The 16909-nt window shown below is 46.2% G+C and overlaps 1 protein-coding gene across 1 annotated transcript in view; it reads left to right on the top strand.

Annotated features, from left to right (window-relative positions):
* Positions 1-16434, top strand: part of Scn11a (sodium voltage-gated channel alpha subunit 11) — a 71076-nt gene extending 54642 nt beyond the window's left edge. Inside the window, exons 20-26 of the mRNA XM_051140166.1 lie at positions 36-137; positions 560-829; positions 2117-2170; positions 4311-4452; positions 10478-10578; positions 11962-12232; positions 15416-16434. Of these exons, the coding sequence (XP_050996123.1) occupies positions 36-137; positions 560-829; positions 2117-2170; positions 4311-4452; positions 10478-10578; positions 11962-12232; positions 15416-16434 (1959 nt within the window). The remainder of the gene's footprint in view (positions 1-35; positions 138-559; positions 830-2116; positions 2171-4310; positions 4453-10477; positions 10579-11961; positions 12233-15415) is intronic.
* The last annotated feature ends 475 nt before the right edge of the window (positions 16435-16909 follow it).

Here is a 16909-nt window from a genome sequence, read left to right as displayed (position 1 = left end):
CCGTCGCCTTCACTGAGCAGCGTTTCCTCCCACAGGTGTCTGTAGTCAGCCTCATGAACTTACCAAGCTTGAATTCCTTCCGGACGCTGCGAGCACTGAGGCCTCTGCGGGCGCTCTCTAAGTTTGAAGGAATGAAGGTACATGCCTAAGGGACTTGGTAGGACCCAGGTGACAGGACAGGACGGGGCCAATGGCCCTCGGGCCCCAGTCGAGGTCTTATTGGGGTCCTGCCCACCCAGACCAGGGCCTGGACTATGGGACGTGGAGATGACTATATGACGGTCTGCTGCTAGAAAGCCAGGGGCGCTCTCTCTGCTCCTCAGCATTCCAGGGGAAGGTGTGCCCAAGTGACTAGTGTTCTTCTCACAGGGCCCTTCCAAGGTCCTTGGTGGCCACATGAGCAGAAAGCAGAGCTCATTATGGGCTGGGAGAGGGATATTCAAAATAAAGACAAAAGAACTGTAGGGTCTCAGTCGCATATGGAGTTCTTCCAGAGAAGATGGAGACATTGTTGGGTGCCCTCTGTCTGTATCCTTCTCTCTTGTCTCGCCTCCCCAAGGTGGTTGTCAATGCCCTCATCAGTGCCATACCTGCCATCCTCAACGTCTTGCTGGTCTGCCTCATTTTCTGGCTCATATTTTGTATCCTGGGAGTAAGTTTTTTCTCTGGGAGGTTTGGAAGATGCATTAATGGGACAGACATAAATAAATACATCGATCGCAGTGAAATTTCAAACCAAAGGCAATGTGAAGGTCGTAATTACTCCTGGGTGGTCCCTAATGTCAACTTTGACAACGTGGGCAGTGCCTACCTCGCCCTGCTGCAAGTGGTAAGTGCTGTGGGTCTGTCTTCATCAAGGAAGAGAAAATTTGAAAGAGTATCAGCCATTAGCAGCATAGTGACTCCGCTGAGACTAGATTCCAGTTCTGTTCACAGGGTGGGGTTGGGGTTGGGGTGGGGGTGGGGCAGCATCTTTGCAAATTAGTTTTCACCTACAGTCTCCAACTTAGTTACTTTTCTATATCCTTGACAAAATACCTGACATAGTAGTCACTTTTCTGTGGCTGTGGTAAAGTCCCCAACAGAAAGCAAGTTTGGGATGAAAGGTTTTATTTTAGCTTATAGCTAAAGGGAAAATTCAGCCCATCCCAGAGGAGAAAAGCATTGTGGGAGGATCAGGAAACTGGCTGATCACATCTCATCTATACACTATGTACCATCTAGAGGCTATAAGTCTGCAAAGCCCATCCCCACCTACCCACTTCCTCCAGCAAAGCACCACCTGCTGCAAGTTCTGTCATCTCCCCTGACTGCACCACCAGCTGGGGCCAAGAGTTCAAAAACAGGAGCCTACAGGGGACATTTCTCATTCCAACCAAAGCACCTGACAGAAGCAATGTAAGGCAGGGCTCCAGGGACTAGACCACCATGGTGGGGACGACATGGCAGTAGGGGCATGGGCTCTACAGTCAGGAAGTGGACAGAAAGAGGCAGGTGCTGGCGCTCAGGTCACCGTTTGCTTTTTGTTCGCCAGCCTGTGGGATGGTGCCACCACACTCAGGATGAGTGTACTCTGAGGTGAATCTCCTTAGAGTCCCCTTCACCACAGGCCCTGACACGTGTCTTCTGGGTGATTGCAGAGCCAGTCCAGTCAGCATTGAAGATCAGCTATCCACGTAGTAGTACCCCTCAGGGGTCTTGGTCAGCTTGCCTTGTCTTCCATGATGCCTTGCTCGCTGTTCACAGCACCTGAGAGAGAAGAGTGGAGAGCCTTTGGTGCAGGCCATGACATTGTCACTGGTTCTCTTTTCAAGCCACAGCAGCCAGGTGTCAGGCAGTTAGCACAAATCATGTGCTTTCAGGAAGAACCTTATCTGCCTCTCCCCCAAACAACCTATAGAGTAGAAATCTAGAAAACCTATGGCATCCATCCTCATAGTCCCTCCTACTGTCCTTTTGTGTGGACCTCTCTCTGGGGGGGGGGGGCAGGATGGAGTGTGTCAGCTCATGTACACCTGCCCACAAGGCTTGGCAAGCTTTTGCATGGTTTGAGTTTGTTTCTGGAAAAAAAAAAGTGTCTACAGCTGTTGTCTGGGTTTTTCTACCTCTCTTTCAGGCAACATATAAGGGCTGGCTGGACATTATGAACGCAGCCGTTGACTCTGGTAAGGTGAGTCATGTCCTGCTGTGTCCTAGAATGTTGTGCTTAAACCAGAGATAATGTGAGTACACACACACAGCCCCAAACTTCCTGCATGACAGCATAGCTAGGTACCCCAGCTTCCCTCTAACTTATCTCCAAATGATGGCCAGGAGGAAACCAGCCTTCAGTGTCTGCTTGTCTTAACTGTGGGGGAGTGTTAAGACTGCAGTAAATCAGAGTGAGAGAGGAACATCTCATGGCTTCAGCCTCCCCTGAGAGTAGAGGTGGCAACTGGCAACTGTAGAATCTCAGTGAAAGAGAAAAGTCAGAATTGGGTACTCACTTGGCAGTCTAGTCTGCCTCTTGCTCCACGTTAGGTTCCATCCAAGGACGGGAAGGGGTTCACCCCAAGCTGAAGATGGTTGAGTCAAGAATGGAACCAATGGAGGGTGTTTGCTTAGTTCCCTGTCACGGCACGTGTGTGGTCAGTGTCCTGGGAGTCTACAGAACTGGTGCCTGAGAGGCGCTGCAGACAGGTGGGCTGGAGGCAGGGCAGATGAAGCTCTGAGGAAGGAGTGTTGTCACGGCTCCCTGTGCTCATCAGAGCTCGGCAGATGCCATTTATATTGCTTAACTTAATTCTCAGTACATTAATAAAATCTCATTCCTGGAAAGCCAGAACTGATAGTAGATGCTTAACTGCTAATGTTAGAATTTATTGTAATATTTATGTCTGTCTCATAATTACTTATGTGACATATATAATTTAAGTGTTTAATTTTTACTTGATTGTGTGTGTGTGTGTGTGTGTGTGTGTGTGTGTGTGTGTGAGAGAGAGAGAGAGAGAGAGAGAGAGAGAGAGAGAGAGAGAGAGAGAGAGAAATGTTTGCATGAATAAGGACCAGAGTTAGAATCCACATAGATGCCGGGTTGGCATGGGAACGCCCCCTGGCTGTAGTTCTAGTACTTGGCAGGTGGAAATGGGAGCCCAGGAACAAGTGGGCCTGCTAGACTAGCTCTTCTGGGGAGCTCTGGGTTCAGATGAGAGACTGTGATGAAGGTCCAGAGGGCCAGAAAGATGGCTCAGCGGGTAATTCGCCATCACACCTGACAACCTGAGCTTCATCTCTCTGTCCCACAGTGTGGAAGGAGAGAACCAGCTCCTGCAAGTTGTTCCAGTCTCCACACACATGCCGTAGTGCACTTGTACATACACATGTGCTCATGCTCTCAAGCTCCCTGTCTTACACACACACACACACACACACACACACACACACACACACAGAGAGAGAGAGAGAGAGAGAGAGAGAGAGGTGTAATTAGATAAATAAACAAAATTAAAAAGGTGAGGAGTGATCCAGTAAAACTCTCAATCTCCCAGTGTCAACCCCAGGCCTCCACACGCACACACGCACATGTGAACATGAATATGCAAATACATATTCGTGAATAACACAGTGCACTTACAACAAATTTATAAAATCTGTTGGGTAGATAAATAATAAAAAAAAGTGAGAAACGTCCTGAGACATGAGAAATGCGAGTGCTTTGGGGCAAACCCTGAGCTAGAAAGCATGCTGTCATCAGCTAGCATCCACACAGGAGCTCACTCACTCACTGATTCGTCTGCCTGTTCAGTCCTGTGTCTTGGGAATCTAGTTATCAGAAGATATGTGCCAGGCACTGGCAGGTCACCATGATAAGACACAACTGCAGGCAGAATGTTGCATCCAGGAGGACTGTGCAAGAGCCGTGAAGTCCAGTCACCTCTGCTGGAGGTGGACTGTCCAGTGCTAGGCTCATCTCCAATGGCATATCCACACAGACACTTGAACATTTGAGAGACTTTCAAAAGACAAATGCCACCATGTCCCTCCCCTCTCTTTTCATCCCCTAAAGCTTCTCATTGTTTGTGAGAAACACCCTGACCCCCTGGCTCCCACCTCCCCACTGTGTGCACCTTGAGCTAAGCAAGGGACCCAAGGGAGGGGTGTCCAGTGGTGCACAGTTGCCGGAAGGATGCTATGTGGTTAAACCTGCTGGGGAACTCCATTCTGGTCTTCTGGACAAGGCAGCTAGGGTAGCTTGATTTTCGTTCAGTAATTGTTTTTCTCTCATTAAGCTTCCCCGCTTCCCCCCCCTCAAAAAAATCTTTCCCCAGGAGAAAGACGAGCAGCCGTACTTTGAGGCGAATGTCTATGCATACCTTTACTTTGTGGTTTTTATCATCTTTGGCTCATTCTTCACCCTGAACCTCTTCATCGGAGTTATTATTGATAACTTCAACCAGCAGCAGAGAAAGATAAGTATGCTGGCCGAGCTGCGCTGTTCCACGCAGCTTGCAATGCTTTGTGTGTGTGTGTGTGTGGGGGGGTGCTAACGTAGGCGGCTGTTGACGGCAGCCATTCCGATCTGCTCAAGAGTGGCCAGGAAGCCCACCTGCTTTAGCTAAGAGGAGACCAGAGTGCTCTCAAAGACAAAGGCAAGAAATCTGGGTTCTGCTCGGCCATGGAGTGCTGTCTTAACTCAGGTTATTACTGTTGTGTCTCAGGCTGCTGCTAATTGGTCTGAGGAGACCAGCCACCTGCATGGTCGGCATGTGTGCACGGCCGTTATAGCTCAACAGTGTCTCAAGAGTGTTGTGTTGTTCACAATAAAGAGAAACAGGTTTTCCTCTCTGAGATTATTGTGTCCTAGCTCCTGAACCCGCTTGGACAGATGACCGAGGAAGAGGCGAGCTTAAGGGGTCTCCCCACAAGGCATTATAACAACCTAATAGCTCTTTTCCTGATCCTGAAAGCTGCTGGAGCTCTTGGCTAACTTTTCAAATTAAGGAAGATAAAAGAAAATTTAGATCTGCCTACATCAGTCATCAAATGGTGACCATTTTAGACACTGCTGCATCATTTTGGTATAGTTTGGTATAATTCTCTCTAGTTAAGAAACTAAAAAGTCAGGCTGGGTGTGGCGGCACACGCCTTTAATCCCAGCACTCGGGAGGCAGAGGCAGGCAGATCACTGTGAGTTTGAGGCCAGCCTGGTCTACAAAGCGAGTCTAGGACAGCCAAGGCTAAACAGAGAAACTTGGTCTATAAAAACAAAACAAAACAAAACAAAAACCACCAAACAAACAAACAAAAAGAAACTTAAAAATCTGGGCTGGAGAGATGGCTCAGAGGTTAAGAACACTGCTCTTCCAGAGGTCCTGAATTCAATTCCCAGCAACCACATGGTGGTTCACAACCATCTATAATGAGACCCGGTGCCCTCTGCTGGCAGGCAGGCACACATGCAGGCAGAACATTGTATACATAGTAAATAAACAAATATTTTTTGTTTTTGTTTTTTTAAAGAAAAACAAAAACTAAAAAAAAAAAAAATTTTTGTTTTATGTGTGTTGGTGTGCCTGAATGTCTGTGCACCTCATGTATGCAATGCCCACAGCTGCCAGAAGAGGGCGCTGGATCCCCTGGAACTGGAGTTACAGATAGTTGGAAGCCACCATGTGGATGCTGGGAACTGAACCTAGGTCCTCTTCAAAAGATACAAGTGTTCTTAATGACAGACCCATCTCTCCAGCCCCCAAGTTTGTAACCATATATATACATGGTGTGTGTGTGTGTGTGTGTGTGTGTGTGTGTGTGTGTGTGTGTGTGTGTGTGTGTGTTTGCATCACTGGAATTATTTTATACTTTTAATTTTGGGGTATTTGAGCTCATTAATAGTATCCTATTTTATAAAATAATTATTTACTGTAAGAATTTTCAGGGCAAGGGAGATGACTCAGTGGGTAGGAATGCTTGCTATGCAATCATGAAGACCTGAGTTCAAATTCCTAGTCCCCATGTAAAAAGCTGGGCACGACTTCTCATACCTGCAATGCTAGTGCTGTGAACACAGAGATGGGACGGCTTCTGGGACTTGCTGGCTTCCAGCCCGGATCAGTGAGAGACCCTGCCTCATGGGGATAAGATGGAGGGCACCCAAGGCCCTTCTCTGACCTCTGCACATACGTGGATGTACATACCTGCACGCGCATGCGCGCGCGCGCGCACGCACACACACACACACACCACATTCCTTTCCTGGAAGCTGCAGAAAGCGTTCACTATGGTCTTATTTCCTTCACTTGATGCCTAGTGAGTCTGCTGGTCTTGTTACAGATGAGTGGTCCTAACTACTAGTAAGGACCAGCTGCTCACCTCCTAGTAAGGACCAGCTGCTCACCTCCTCTGGCGATTTTAATAACATTGTCATTCCTTTCTTATGCATATTTGATCTACTGGGTCCATTTTGTGACTTTCTTCTTACATTGTATGTGTGCGTGCGTGAATGTGTGTGTGTACATGTATGTGGAAGTCTTGACATCAGGGTCTTCCTCAGTGTTGCTCTACTTTATTTATTTATTTATTTATTGTTTTTTCAAGACAGGGTTTCTCTGTGAAGCCTTGGCTATCCTGGACTCACACTGTAGACCAGGCTGGCCTCGAACTCACAGCGATCCACCTGCCTCTGCCTTCCGAGTGCTGAAATTAAAGGCATGCGCCACCACCTCCCGGCTCTACCTTATATTTTGAGGCAGAATCTCTTATTGAAACCAGAAACTCACTGATTTGTCCCCAGGGATCTGCCTGTTTCTACCTCCCCATTGGCGAGGGGCGGGGGGGGGGGCTCACAGTCACGCGCTGCAACACTCAGCTTGCATAATACTTTTATCTTTTCAGCCTTGGGACAAAACCCAAGGCCTCGTCCATGCAGTGCAAGTCCCCTACCACTTAGCGCCAATGACCAGCCGCACACGTGGCTTTTATGTGGGTTCTGGGCATCACACTCAGGCCCCCACTCTTGCACACCAGACACTTTCCTCACTGAGCTGTCCTCCCCATCCCTACTTCTTACATTTTTGTATTAACATTTAAAAAAAAAAAAAGCTTATAGACCTGAGTATTTGTGTGGAATCAAATTCCCCCTTTAGACTTTCTCTCCTTTAGGAACACGAGGCACTGCTTGCCCTCTCCCATCCCCCCATCCCCCCCATGTGGCTCAGCGTTTGATCTTTGGTTGTTATAAGCATGCTAAGGCCTTTCTATAGATTTCTGTTAACCTCTTCTAATTCAGCAGAGCTGTCCCTTGGTACCAACTAACCTCCTCAGTCTATGGGGAAAGTCCCGTGCTGTTGTGACACTGCCTTTTTGAAGCTGCTGCTCAGGTCAAGGAGGAGGGAATGGCTGTGGGTCCCACTGTAATGCACGTCCTGATTTCAGTCAACACCAGCAATTTGGATGTCAGCCTTGCGGCGTTGACTTAACCCTGCTGCAGGAAGCCTTGTGTGGATCACACCACAGCAACCTTTTGTTTTATTATTTTTTTTTATTATGGAAAATATTCTAGAATGAACCTAAAACATCCAGCACCCAGCATAACATTTGCTACCAAAGAACATCCTCCTGCCAGCGATGCCCCACAGGCCCCTACTGTGAAATTTGTTTCATTTTATTCATAAATGTTTTGGAACATACCTGTTTTTTTTTCTTTTTTTCGAGACAGGGTCTCTCTGTGTAGTCTTGGCTGTCCTGGACTCACTTTGTAGACCAGGCTGCCCTGGAACTCACAGCGATCCGCCTGTCTCTGCCTCCTGAGTGCTGGGATTAAAAGCATGTGCCACCATAGCCTGGCTCAGGCTTTAAATTTTTAGGTGTACAAAATAATGAGTTTCATTTTGGTAAGGTTTTGGGGGGTATGTCTCTCTATATGTGGCATGCAAGTGTGCTTCCTTTCTGTCTCTAGCTCTATTAATTTGGGGTTTTCTCTTAGAGAGACTAATAGTGACTAACAGTTTTTCAGTCTTGTTTATCTTTTCAAAGAACCAAGTCCTAGTTTCTTTAATTCTTTGCATTGTTCTCTTCCTATTTCATTAATTTCTGCCATGATACATTGTATCTCTTCCCATCTACTGATTTGTTCTTGTTTTTCTAAGTCCTTTGGGCAGACACATCATGGTGTTCTTTCCCTGAGATCACTGACTTTTTAAAATATAAGCATTCACGGGTATCTTTAATTTTCCTGAAAGACTTATTAATTTTTATCTTTTTTTTATCTGCTTCTTTCCATTAAAGTCTTGGATCCAAATCAGGATTCAAGTAAAGTAAGTGCCCCCTGTTTGACAGCATTTTTGTGTCTAGAATGACAAAAAGACCCAGGCTTAAGTTGAAACCCCCTTCTGCAATTGGACAGTTTACTAATGAATTCTGGGGGGTTTCAAAACCCTGTTCTGGCACACACTGTCATTGTTTCTAGCTCTTTCCATAGAGAGAGCCAGTTCAAGTTCAAGGCTACAATGAAACCCGATGTAGAAACAGGCATCTAATGGGTCAGTTCCCCTCTTTTCTGATGCTTTTCTTTCTCTTTTCTACATGGAGAAACTTGGTCTCAAGAGCGCAGAGGATGATAACAAATTAAAATTTCCAAGTTAGGGGCTGGAGAGACAGCTCAGAGGTTAAGAGCACACTGCTCTTGGAGAGGACCTGGCTTTGGTCTCTGGCACCTAGGTGGAGCAGCCCAGCTTCAACCCCAGCTCCAGAGTATTATTCGCCCTCTTCTGACCGCTATAGGCAACTGCACTCACATGAACATACCCACACACAGTCACATACACATAATTTAAAACAAAATAAATATTTTAAATATCCAAAATTGCTCATTGTCTTTACACCAAACACATCCATCACAGCCTCAAGAGTACCTTACTGCTAGTGAGAATTGAGTTTCTTGTTGTATTGTCAAAGGACACTTTCCTTATGTAGAGGTGTGTGTGTGTGTTTGTGCACGTGTGTGTGCATGTGCGCACACCTGAGGAGGCCAGAAGAGGACATGGGATTCTCTGGGAGCTTGAGTTACAGATGCTGTGAGCTGCCAGACATGTGTGCTGTGAACCAAGCCCAGGTCCTGTGGAAGAGCAGTTCACTCTTAGCTACTGAGCCAGCCCTCCAGCCTCCAGCAGTGGTTTTGGGACTAATTTTCCATTTTGTTTTTTATCTCTTAACTGGAGACTTTTTTTTTCAAACTTCTGTAAAAGTTCACTTACATATTTCTAAGGAATTTTGTTCTATTTTATCTGATATTTGAAGGGTTTTTTTGTTACATGAATTTCTTGTTTTGGTTTTTCGAGACAGGGTTTCCCTGTGTAACGTTGTTTGTCCTGGAATTCTCTTTGGAAACCAGGCTGGCCTTGAACTCACAGAGATCCACCTGCCTCTGCCTCCCAAGTGCTGAGATTAACGGTGTGCGCCACCACCGCCCGGCTGTTGCATGAATTTCTAAAAATGAAAATACTAGCCTTTTTATTAGTAGTGAAGATATTTAAAACTCATACATTTCTGCATTTTTTTCTAAGATAGAATTTCTCTGTGTAGCCTTGACTATCACTTTATAGACCAAGCTGGCTTCAAAACTCACTGAGATCCACCTGCCTCTGTTTCCCCAGTGCTGGAATTACAGGTGTGCACCATTGTGCCTGGCTTCATAGATTTCTTCTTAAGAATTGTTCTTGGAAATTTTAAAATTAACTTTTACTAATAATGTTACACTAATTATTTAAGACAACCTTAGTGCCATTTTATTGTGTTTTCTCTCTCTCTCTTCAAAATTTCACTCATTTGTCCACATTAATTGTGGGTTTCACATTTGCTGACATGTTCATGCATGTGCCCATACATGGATATAGTGAGCTTAAGTCATACCCCTTCCCTTCCTTTACCCTGTCCCATATGTCTCCTGCCTCTGCTATAGGATTTTATTCTATGGTTTTTGTTGCTAATTTCTATTATAGATGTATTATGGCTTAATTTATGCATCCTGAAATGTATTTAGGATGCACTGTTCATCAGTGTGTTCTAAAAAGTGAGCTATAATTTATTGAAATGACCTTATTTCTCTTTTATACCTGAAACCATCTTTCCTTCTGGTCCCTAAGTCCAGATTCTTTCAATTCCCTTCAGAACAGAAACTATTGATAAAAGTGACATATAACATGAAAGTTGTTAGTAAGAATTCAAGACTTGACTTGTTAAAATGGCTAGTGGTAACTAAGTAGCTGCTGATTTCTCCATAGCGTAGCTAACTACCTGTCTGTTTCTCCTTAGTAGTAACTATCTGTCTATTTCTCTTTAGTGGTAACTAACTAGCTGCTGACTTCTCCTTAGTGGAAACTATCTGTCTATTTCTCTTTAGTGGTAACTAACTAGTTGCCAATTTCCCCCATGGAGTAACTAGCCAGATGCTGATTTCTCTGTGGCAGTAGCTAATTAGCTGTCAATGTCTCCATGTACTTAGGTGGCCAGGACATTTTTATGACAGAAGAACAGAAGAAATACTATAATGCAATGAAAAAGTTAGGAACCAAAAAACCTCAAAAACCTATTCCAAGGCCACTGGTAAGAGCAACTGACACTAAATACACATGTGAGTTACAAGATTTTGAGGGACACAGGTTTATAAAAACCCTCTGGTTAACTTTTAAAGGAAGAATTCTTTGTATTGTTTTATTGTTTGTATATGTGTGTCTTTGTGTTTTTATGTGCATGTGAGTGCAATGCTGACAGAGGCCAGAAGAGGGCACCAGATTCCCCCAGAACAGAAGTTACAGGCAGTTGTGAGCCACCTCACTTGAAGTTTTGGGAACTGAGCTCAGGTCCTCTGCAAGAACAGTGTACATTGTTAACCAGTGAGCCATCTCTCTAGGCCCCAGTATATTTTAAAAATATGTACATGTTATCTTAGAAATTAAAAAATTAAGATGTCTTGTAATTCCAGCACTGAAGGAGGCAGAGGCTGGTGGATCTCTATAAGTTTGAGACGAGGCTGGTCTGCAAAGCAAGCCTAGTACAGCCAAGGCTCCATAGAGAAACCCTATCTTGAAACAAACAAACAAACAAACAAAATTAAGATGCCTACAAGTCCTTAGGAAAGCTAGACATGAGTGTTCATTACTAATCATTACACCCAAGAAAAATAAATCATAAAATTTAAAACTTCAAAACAAGGAACCAACAGCTGGGTGTGGTGGCGCACGCCTTTAATTCTAGCACTCCGGAGGCAAAGGTAGGCAGATCGCTGTGAGTTTGAGGCCAGTCTGGTCTACAAAGTGAGTCCAGGACAGTCAAGGCTACACAGAGAAACCCTGTCTCAAAAAACTAACCAACCAATCAAACAAAGAAACAAACAAAAAAGGAACCAGTGTTCAACTTCATTCTCAGTCATCCTATGAAATCATCAGGTCTCCACCTTTAGTAACTGCTGGGCTGGACGCTGTTCTTCTAGCCTATTCCAACTGGAATTAAGCACTGACATCTGAGTGTTGCTTGAATGTGGAGTTTAGTTAAGGTTCTGATTATTCTGAACCAGTAAACAGAGCCTTGGAGATGTCCGTTCCATCCTGCCCACGGTGAGCAGGTGCTCTCTGCATCCGTCTCTTGGGTAAATGCCGATGTGGATACTGAGGCCATCTTTTTATTGTTGAAGTCTCCAAGAGCTGTTTTATCTCAACCTCACCTACCGTCGGTGGCATCAAAGTTGTGTTGCTACTGAGGGTATTTTTGATTATGCTTCTGTTTTAAAATAGAACTAAAAGCGCCAGCCTAAGCAGAGAAAGGCAGTCACCCAATCAGTTTTGAATAAAGCAAATAGGGGGGGGCCTAAAAGAACTTCTTGACTTTGAAGGGGTCTGTGCATATTTCTAGGAACTGCCTTCATTGTAAGAGAAAACAAATTTTGTTGTTTTTAACGACATAATTTTCTTCTCTCTTCTTCCTCCTCAGAACAAGTGCCAAGCCTTTGTGTTCGACCTGGTCACAAGCCAGGTCTTTGACATCATCATTCTGGGTCTTATTGTCCTAAATATGCTTATCATGATGACTGAATATGATGGGCAGACCAAAGACATGAAGAAAATCTTTGACATCCTCAATGTAGTCTTTGTGGTCATCTTCACTGTAGAGTGTCTCATCAAAATCTTTGCTTTGAGGCAGCACTACTTCACCAATGGCTGGAACTTATTTGATTGTGTGGTCGTGGTTCTTTCTGTCGTTAGTAAGTAAAGCCCGTAGCCAGGACTTCCCTGAAGAGGCAGGAGCAAACCCTAAAACTAAGCATTTGGAGGTGTGCCAAGCTTCTCCGCAGAGAGCAGATTAGGCTCAATGTAGGGTCTGGAAAAATCCCTACGTGGTGGTGGCCGGGCTACGGCTGCACAGCCCATTGGGAAGCACCACAAGGCATCTATTTCCGTTCTCTTGAGGGATTTGCTTGCTCACTGGAGAAGGGAAAAAAAGTCTCCCCAGCGACAGCTTTTGTGGTGGTTCCTGACATCTCAGGGGGCTGAGTTGGAACTCCACCTCTTCTGTGTCACCGTGAGCCCCATGGGCAGTTTGTGGTTTTTACCAGCTCGGCCGTTAGTGCTGATGTTGTTGGTGTCTGTGCTCAAAACCCACCGGGGTACCAGAGGAACTCTGGGAACACGCACCATTGCTGGGCTCCTTTGCCTCCCACTCAGGTGTCAAGACTGCCTCAATGACAAGCAGCCCTCCTCTTTATCCTGAGTCTTATGTTTATGTGACCCACGGGATGGCACTCTGAGCCCCGCTCACGAGCAAGCCTTGTTCTATAACCAGTGGATTTTCATAGCCACAGACTTGCTGCATAAGCCATAAAGCTTATGGAAGAAAGAGAATTATCATATACTTTATCCTTTCTTATTTTCTGTTTTCTTTCTTACCTTTTAAGATATGCGGGGGGGAGGGGGGTTTCGAGACAGGGTTTCTCTGTGTAGCCTTGGCTGTCCTGGACTTGCTTTGTAGACCAGGCTGACCTCGAACTCACAGTGATCCGCCTGCCTCTGCGCCTGCGCCACCACGCCCAGCTTGAAATAATTTATTTTTATCATTTTAAAATGATGTTTATGGGTGACCAAAGAGACCAAGGCCAATGACACTGAATCTCTCTGGAGTTGGAGTTACAGCCCGCCCCCCTATACCACGTGAGTGCTGGGGAATCCAACTCAAGTGCACTACAGCAGTAGCTCATGCTCAGAGTCTGGGCCATCTCTGCGGCTCTCTTTCTTACTCTTTTTTTTTTTTTTCAGTAATGAGAATCAAAACTCAACCGTGTGCATGTTAATATACTCCTTCATGGCTAAGCCATTAGTTTATTTGGGTCTTTGAAGTTTCATTTGAACTAACACATTAATTTGACTTTTTCTCTTTCTCCTTGTTGATGAGGGATGATAAGATGGGGCACCGCCCTAGTCCAGGTTGACCTGGGCCTTCTCACGTAGCCTAGGCTGGCCTCAAACCCATTTAACACTCCCACATCAGCCTCCACGTGCTGGGACTATAGGTGCGAGGCATCGCCTGTGACTTAACATTGCTTTTCACCGTGTGTAGGGGGCGCCCGAGAGCCTCTCTCAGTCCAGAGAGCATCAAAGACAAGGAGAAGTGGATTTACAAATGGTTGCTTCGGTCCTGTCTCAGAAAGGCTGCATGCCAGGTGTTAGGTCTGAGTGTTTAGTTTTTCCTGCTCCCAAGGGATGCAGATTGAGTCAGTCTTCTCAGGTTCTAAGGTGTGTGTGTGTGTGTGTGTGTGTGTGTGTGTGTGTGTGTGTAGGTAGATGGTTGGAAGTAGACCTATGATCTTTATTGATAAGTCCCAGTCGTAAGTGTTGGTGAAAGTGATATTGACAAAAATTACAGAATGGTTATCGGATGAGTCTGGGGAAGGTCACCATTCCCACCGCCCCTTCCAGGACATGCCCAGGGCATTGTGCGGCTTCTAGAAGTATCACTGGAATCCTCCCAGCATCTCCTGGGGGCGGCGGCGGGGGTGGGGGTGGTGGAAATCACACGTGCTTCTAGAAAGTTTGCTCCAACACAGGACATCTTCACAAGAAGCCGAATTCTATTCAGAAGTGTGGGCAGAGTCCCATGTACCTTTCTGTGTCCACATCCAACACCTGGCCTCCACATTTCCCCCAAGCCCCTGCCTCAGCTTTTACAGTAATGCAAAATGAGTGTGAGAAGAAGTGAGCTGCCTCTCGGAGTTCGCAGTCTAATTGATGAGTAAGATGCATTACAGGTGCACACCAAGTCATGCGTTTGCAAAAGACAAACGCTGCACTTAGAACACGGATTCAGATGGGCCTGGTTGGTCCATAAAGTACTCAGCACTGAGCCTGTAAAGGCTGGTGTCACTGAGTGGGCGCCATCCTTGCCAGGACTGTCTGCCCAACTAGCATGCTGCTTGTTTACAGCCAAGTGATGAGGTTTAGTGAGGGAGTTCTCTGTAGTCACTAGGAGACTGGCAAAATCATTTCCACTGCCGTGATCCCCAGTGACCGCAGAGCAAGGGGAAGACCATGCCTACACAAGGCAAGCATGTTCCAGCCATTCTATAATATTTGGGCCAAAAATGTAAACTCCTTACCTCCCCAGAGCACTTTGCCTGATGAGTAGAACGTGAGAACACAGAGTGACATTTTAGGCCCAGATATTCATCGGTCTGTGCAAAGCTCTGTTTGGGACACCATTTCTGGCGTGTCCACAGCAGAGAACAGGTCTCCCACCTTCATGTGCAAGCGTTGTGAGGCTGGAGACCTCAGTGGTCCTTACAGCGAGCAAAATGTCAAACAGGAGAGATCGGCGGGCAGCTTTGGACTAAGGAGAAGCACCTCAGGGTTGCCACCTCTATGTCCCTCCACATAGCCTGCCCTCACTGCAGAGAGCTGTGTTGGAGCCTCGGATGAATAAACACCCATCCCATTTAATAAACTCGGGTCTCTCAGGCTCCACAATTTCCCTCTGTAGCTCGATCAAAGCTTAAGCTAATCTTCAGGAGAAATTTCTCCACACGCTCTGAAAGACTCGATGTGTGGAAAAGAGTTTGTAGGGAAGGGCGCTGTTTTCCATCTGCACTCAGTAAGTAGGAAAACTATGGTAGGTGCTGACCCATAGGTAGCTAAAAAGAAAATGCAACCTAGGTAATAGCCCTTTATAACTGCCATATTTTCCTTACTTACCTTCAATGGTATATGCATCCATTCTCCATCCTAAACCCCATCTAGAATAGTATGGACCTTGGAAACACAAGTGGCCATTTCTTAGTTGTGTGTATAATGGACAAAGTGTGGGTAACATGTTGGCCCCATTAGGATTCTTAGGTGGAAGACTGGCTGGGTTTGGAATTGCAATGCATTCTGGGAACTCACTGGTCCTTCCTCTCTAGGTACCATGGTTTCTGGCTTGGAGGACAGTAGCATTCCTTTCCCACCCACGCTCTTCCGAATTGTCCGCTTGGCTCGGATTGGCCGAATCCTCAGGCTGGTTCGGGCGGCACGAGGCATCAGGACGCTCCTCTTTGCCCTGATGATGTCTCTCCCCTCTCTCTTCAATATTGGCCTGCTGCTCTTTCTGGTCATGTTCATTTACGCCATCTTTGGGATGAACTGTTTTTGCAATGTGAAGAGGAGCTCCGGAATCGATGACATCTTCAACTTTGACACGTTTTCAGGCAGCATGCTGTGTCTCTTCCAGATAACCACGTCGGCTGGCTGGGACTCACTCCTCAGCCCCATGCTGGACTCAAAGGCCAGCTCCAACTCCTCCCAGGATAGCTGTCAGCAGCCACGGATAGCCATAATCTACTTCGTCAGCTACATCATCATCTCCTTTCTCATTGTGGTCAATATGTACATTGCCGTGATCCTAGAGAATTTCAACACAGCCACAGAGGAAAGCGAGGACCCTCTGGGTGAAGATGACTTTGAGATCTTCTATGAGATCTGGGAGAAGTTTGACCCCGAAGCAACACAGTTCATCCCGTATGCGTCCCTCTCTGACTTTGCCGATGCCCTGCCTGAGCCATTGCGTGTGGCCAAGCCTAATAAGTTTCAGTTCCTGGTGATGGACCTGCCCATGGTAACAGGGGATCGCCTCCACTGCATGGATGTCCTCTTTGCCTTCACCACGAGGGTCCTGGGGAGCTCCAGCGGCTTGGATACAATGAAAACAATGATGGAGGAGAAGTTCATGGAGGCCAATCCTTATAAGAAGTTGTACGAGCCCATAGTCACCACCACCAGGAGAATGGAGGAAGAGCTGGGCGCTGCCATCATCCAGAGGGCCTACCGAAAACACATGGAGAAGATGATGAAGCTGAAGCCGACAGACAGGCTGACTTCGTCATTTTGCAATGGAGACCTGTCTGGCTTGGATATGGCCAAGGCCAAGGCTCACCGTGACTGAGGCCTCTCCTCCACACCAACCTCACAGCCTCCAGCGTCTGAGCTCTGGGCGTCAGAACTCTGGCTGCAAACAGGTGTGGGCCCACAGAGAGTTTTCTTGGTGAAAGAGGTGACCCACTAGTGATTAATCTATCTTCTTAAGTGATTCTTGCAAAGGTTTAAGATAAGGCTACCTACCAACCACTGGGACTAATTTAATGAAGGAAAACGTTGGGAAGGGCTGCAAAGGCCATCTACAGGAGTGGGAGGTCTGACGTACGGCTCCCCGCTCTGTAGAAATAAAAGAACAAGGAGGAAAGATCACACGAAAATCTTAGAATCTGATCTCTGTACACTCCCCAACATGTCTGTTTAATGTTTAAGCATGTGACCTGTCACATGTAGCTCTTTTGCATGTTAAGTGAGAAGTCAAAACCTACGATAGGTCAATAGCCCGTTGCAGCTGTTCCCACCAGCACTAAGTATCTGTGGTTATT

The sequence above is a fragment of the Acomys russatus genome, chromosome 32 (genome assembly GCF_903995435.1).
Source record: "Acomys russatus chromosome 32, mAcoRus1.1, whole genome shotgun sequence".
In the NCBI taxonomy this organism is placed as follows: domain Eukaryota; kingdom Metazoa; phylum Chordata; class Mammalia; order Rodentia; family Muridae; genus Acomys; species Acomys russatus.
The sequence above is the reverse complement of the archived record's forward strand: the minus strand, read 5'-3'. Positions and strand labels throughout refer to the sequence as shown.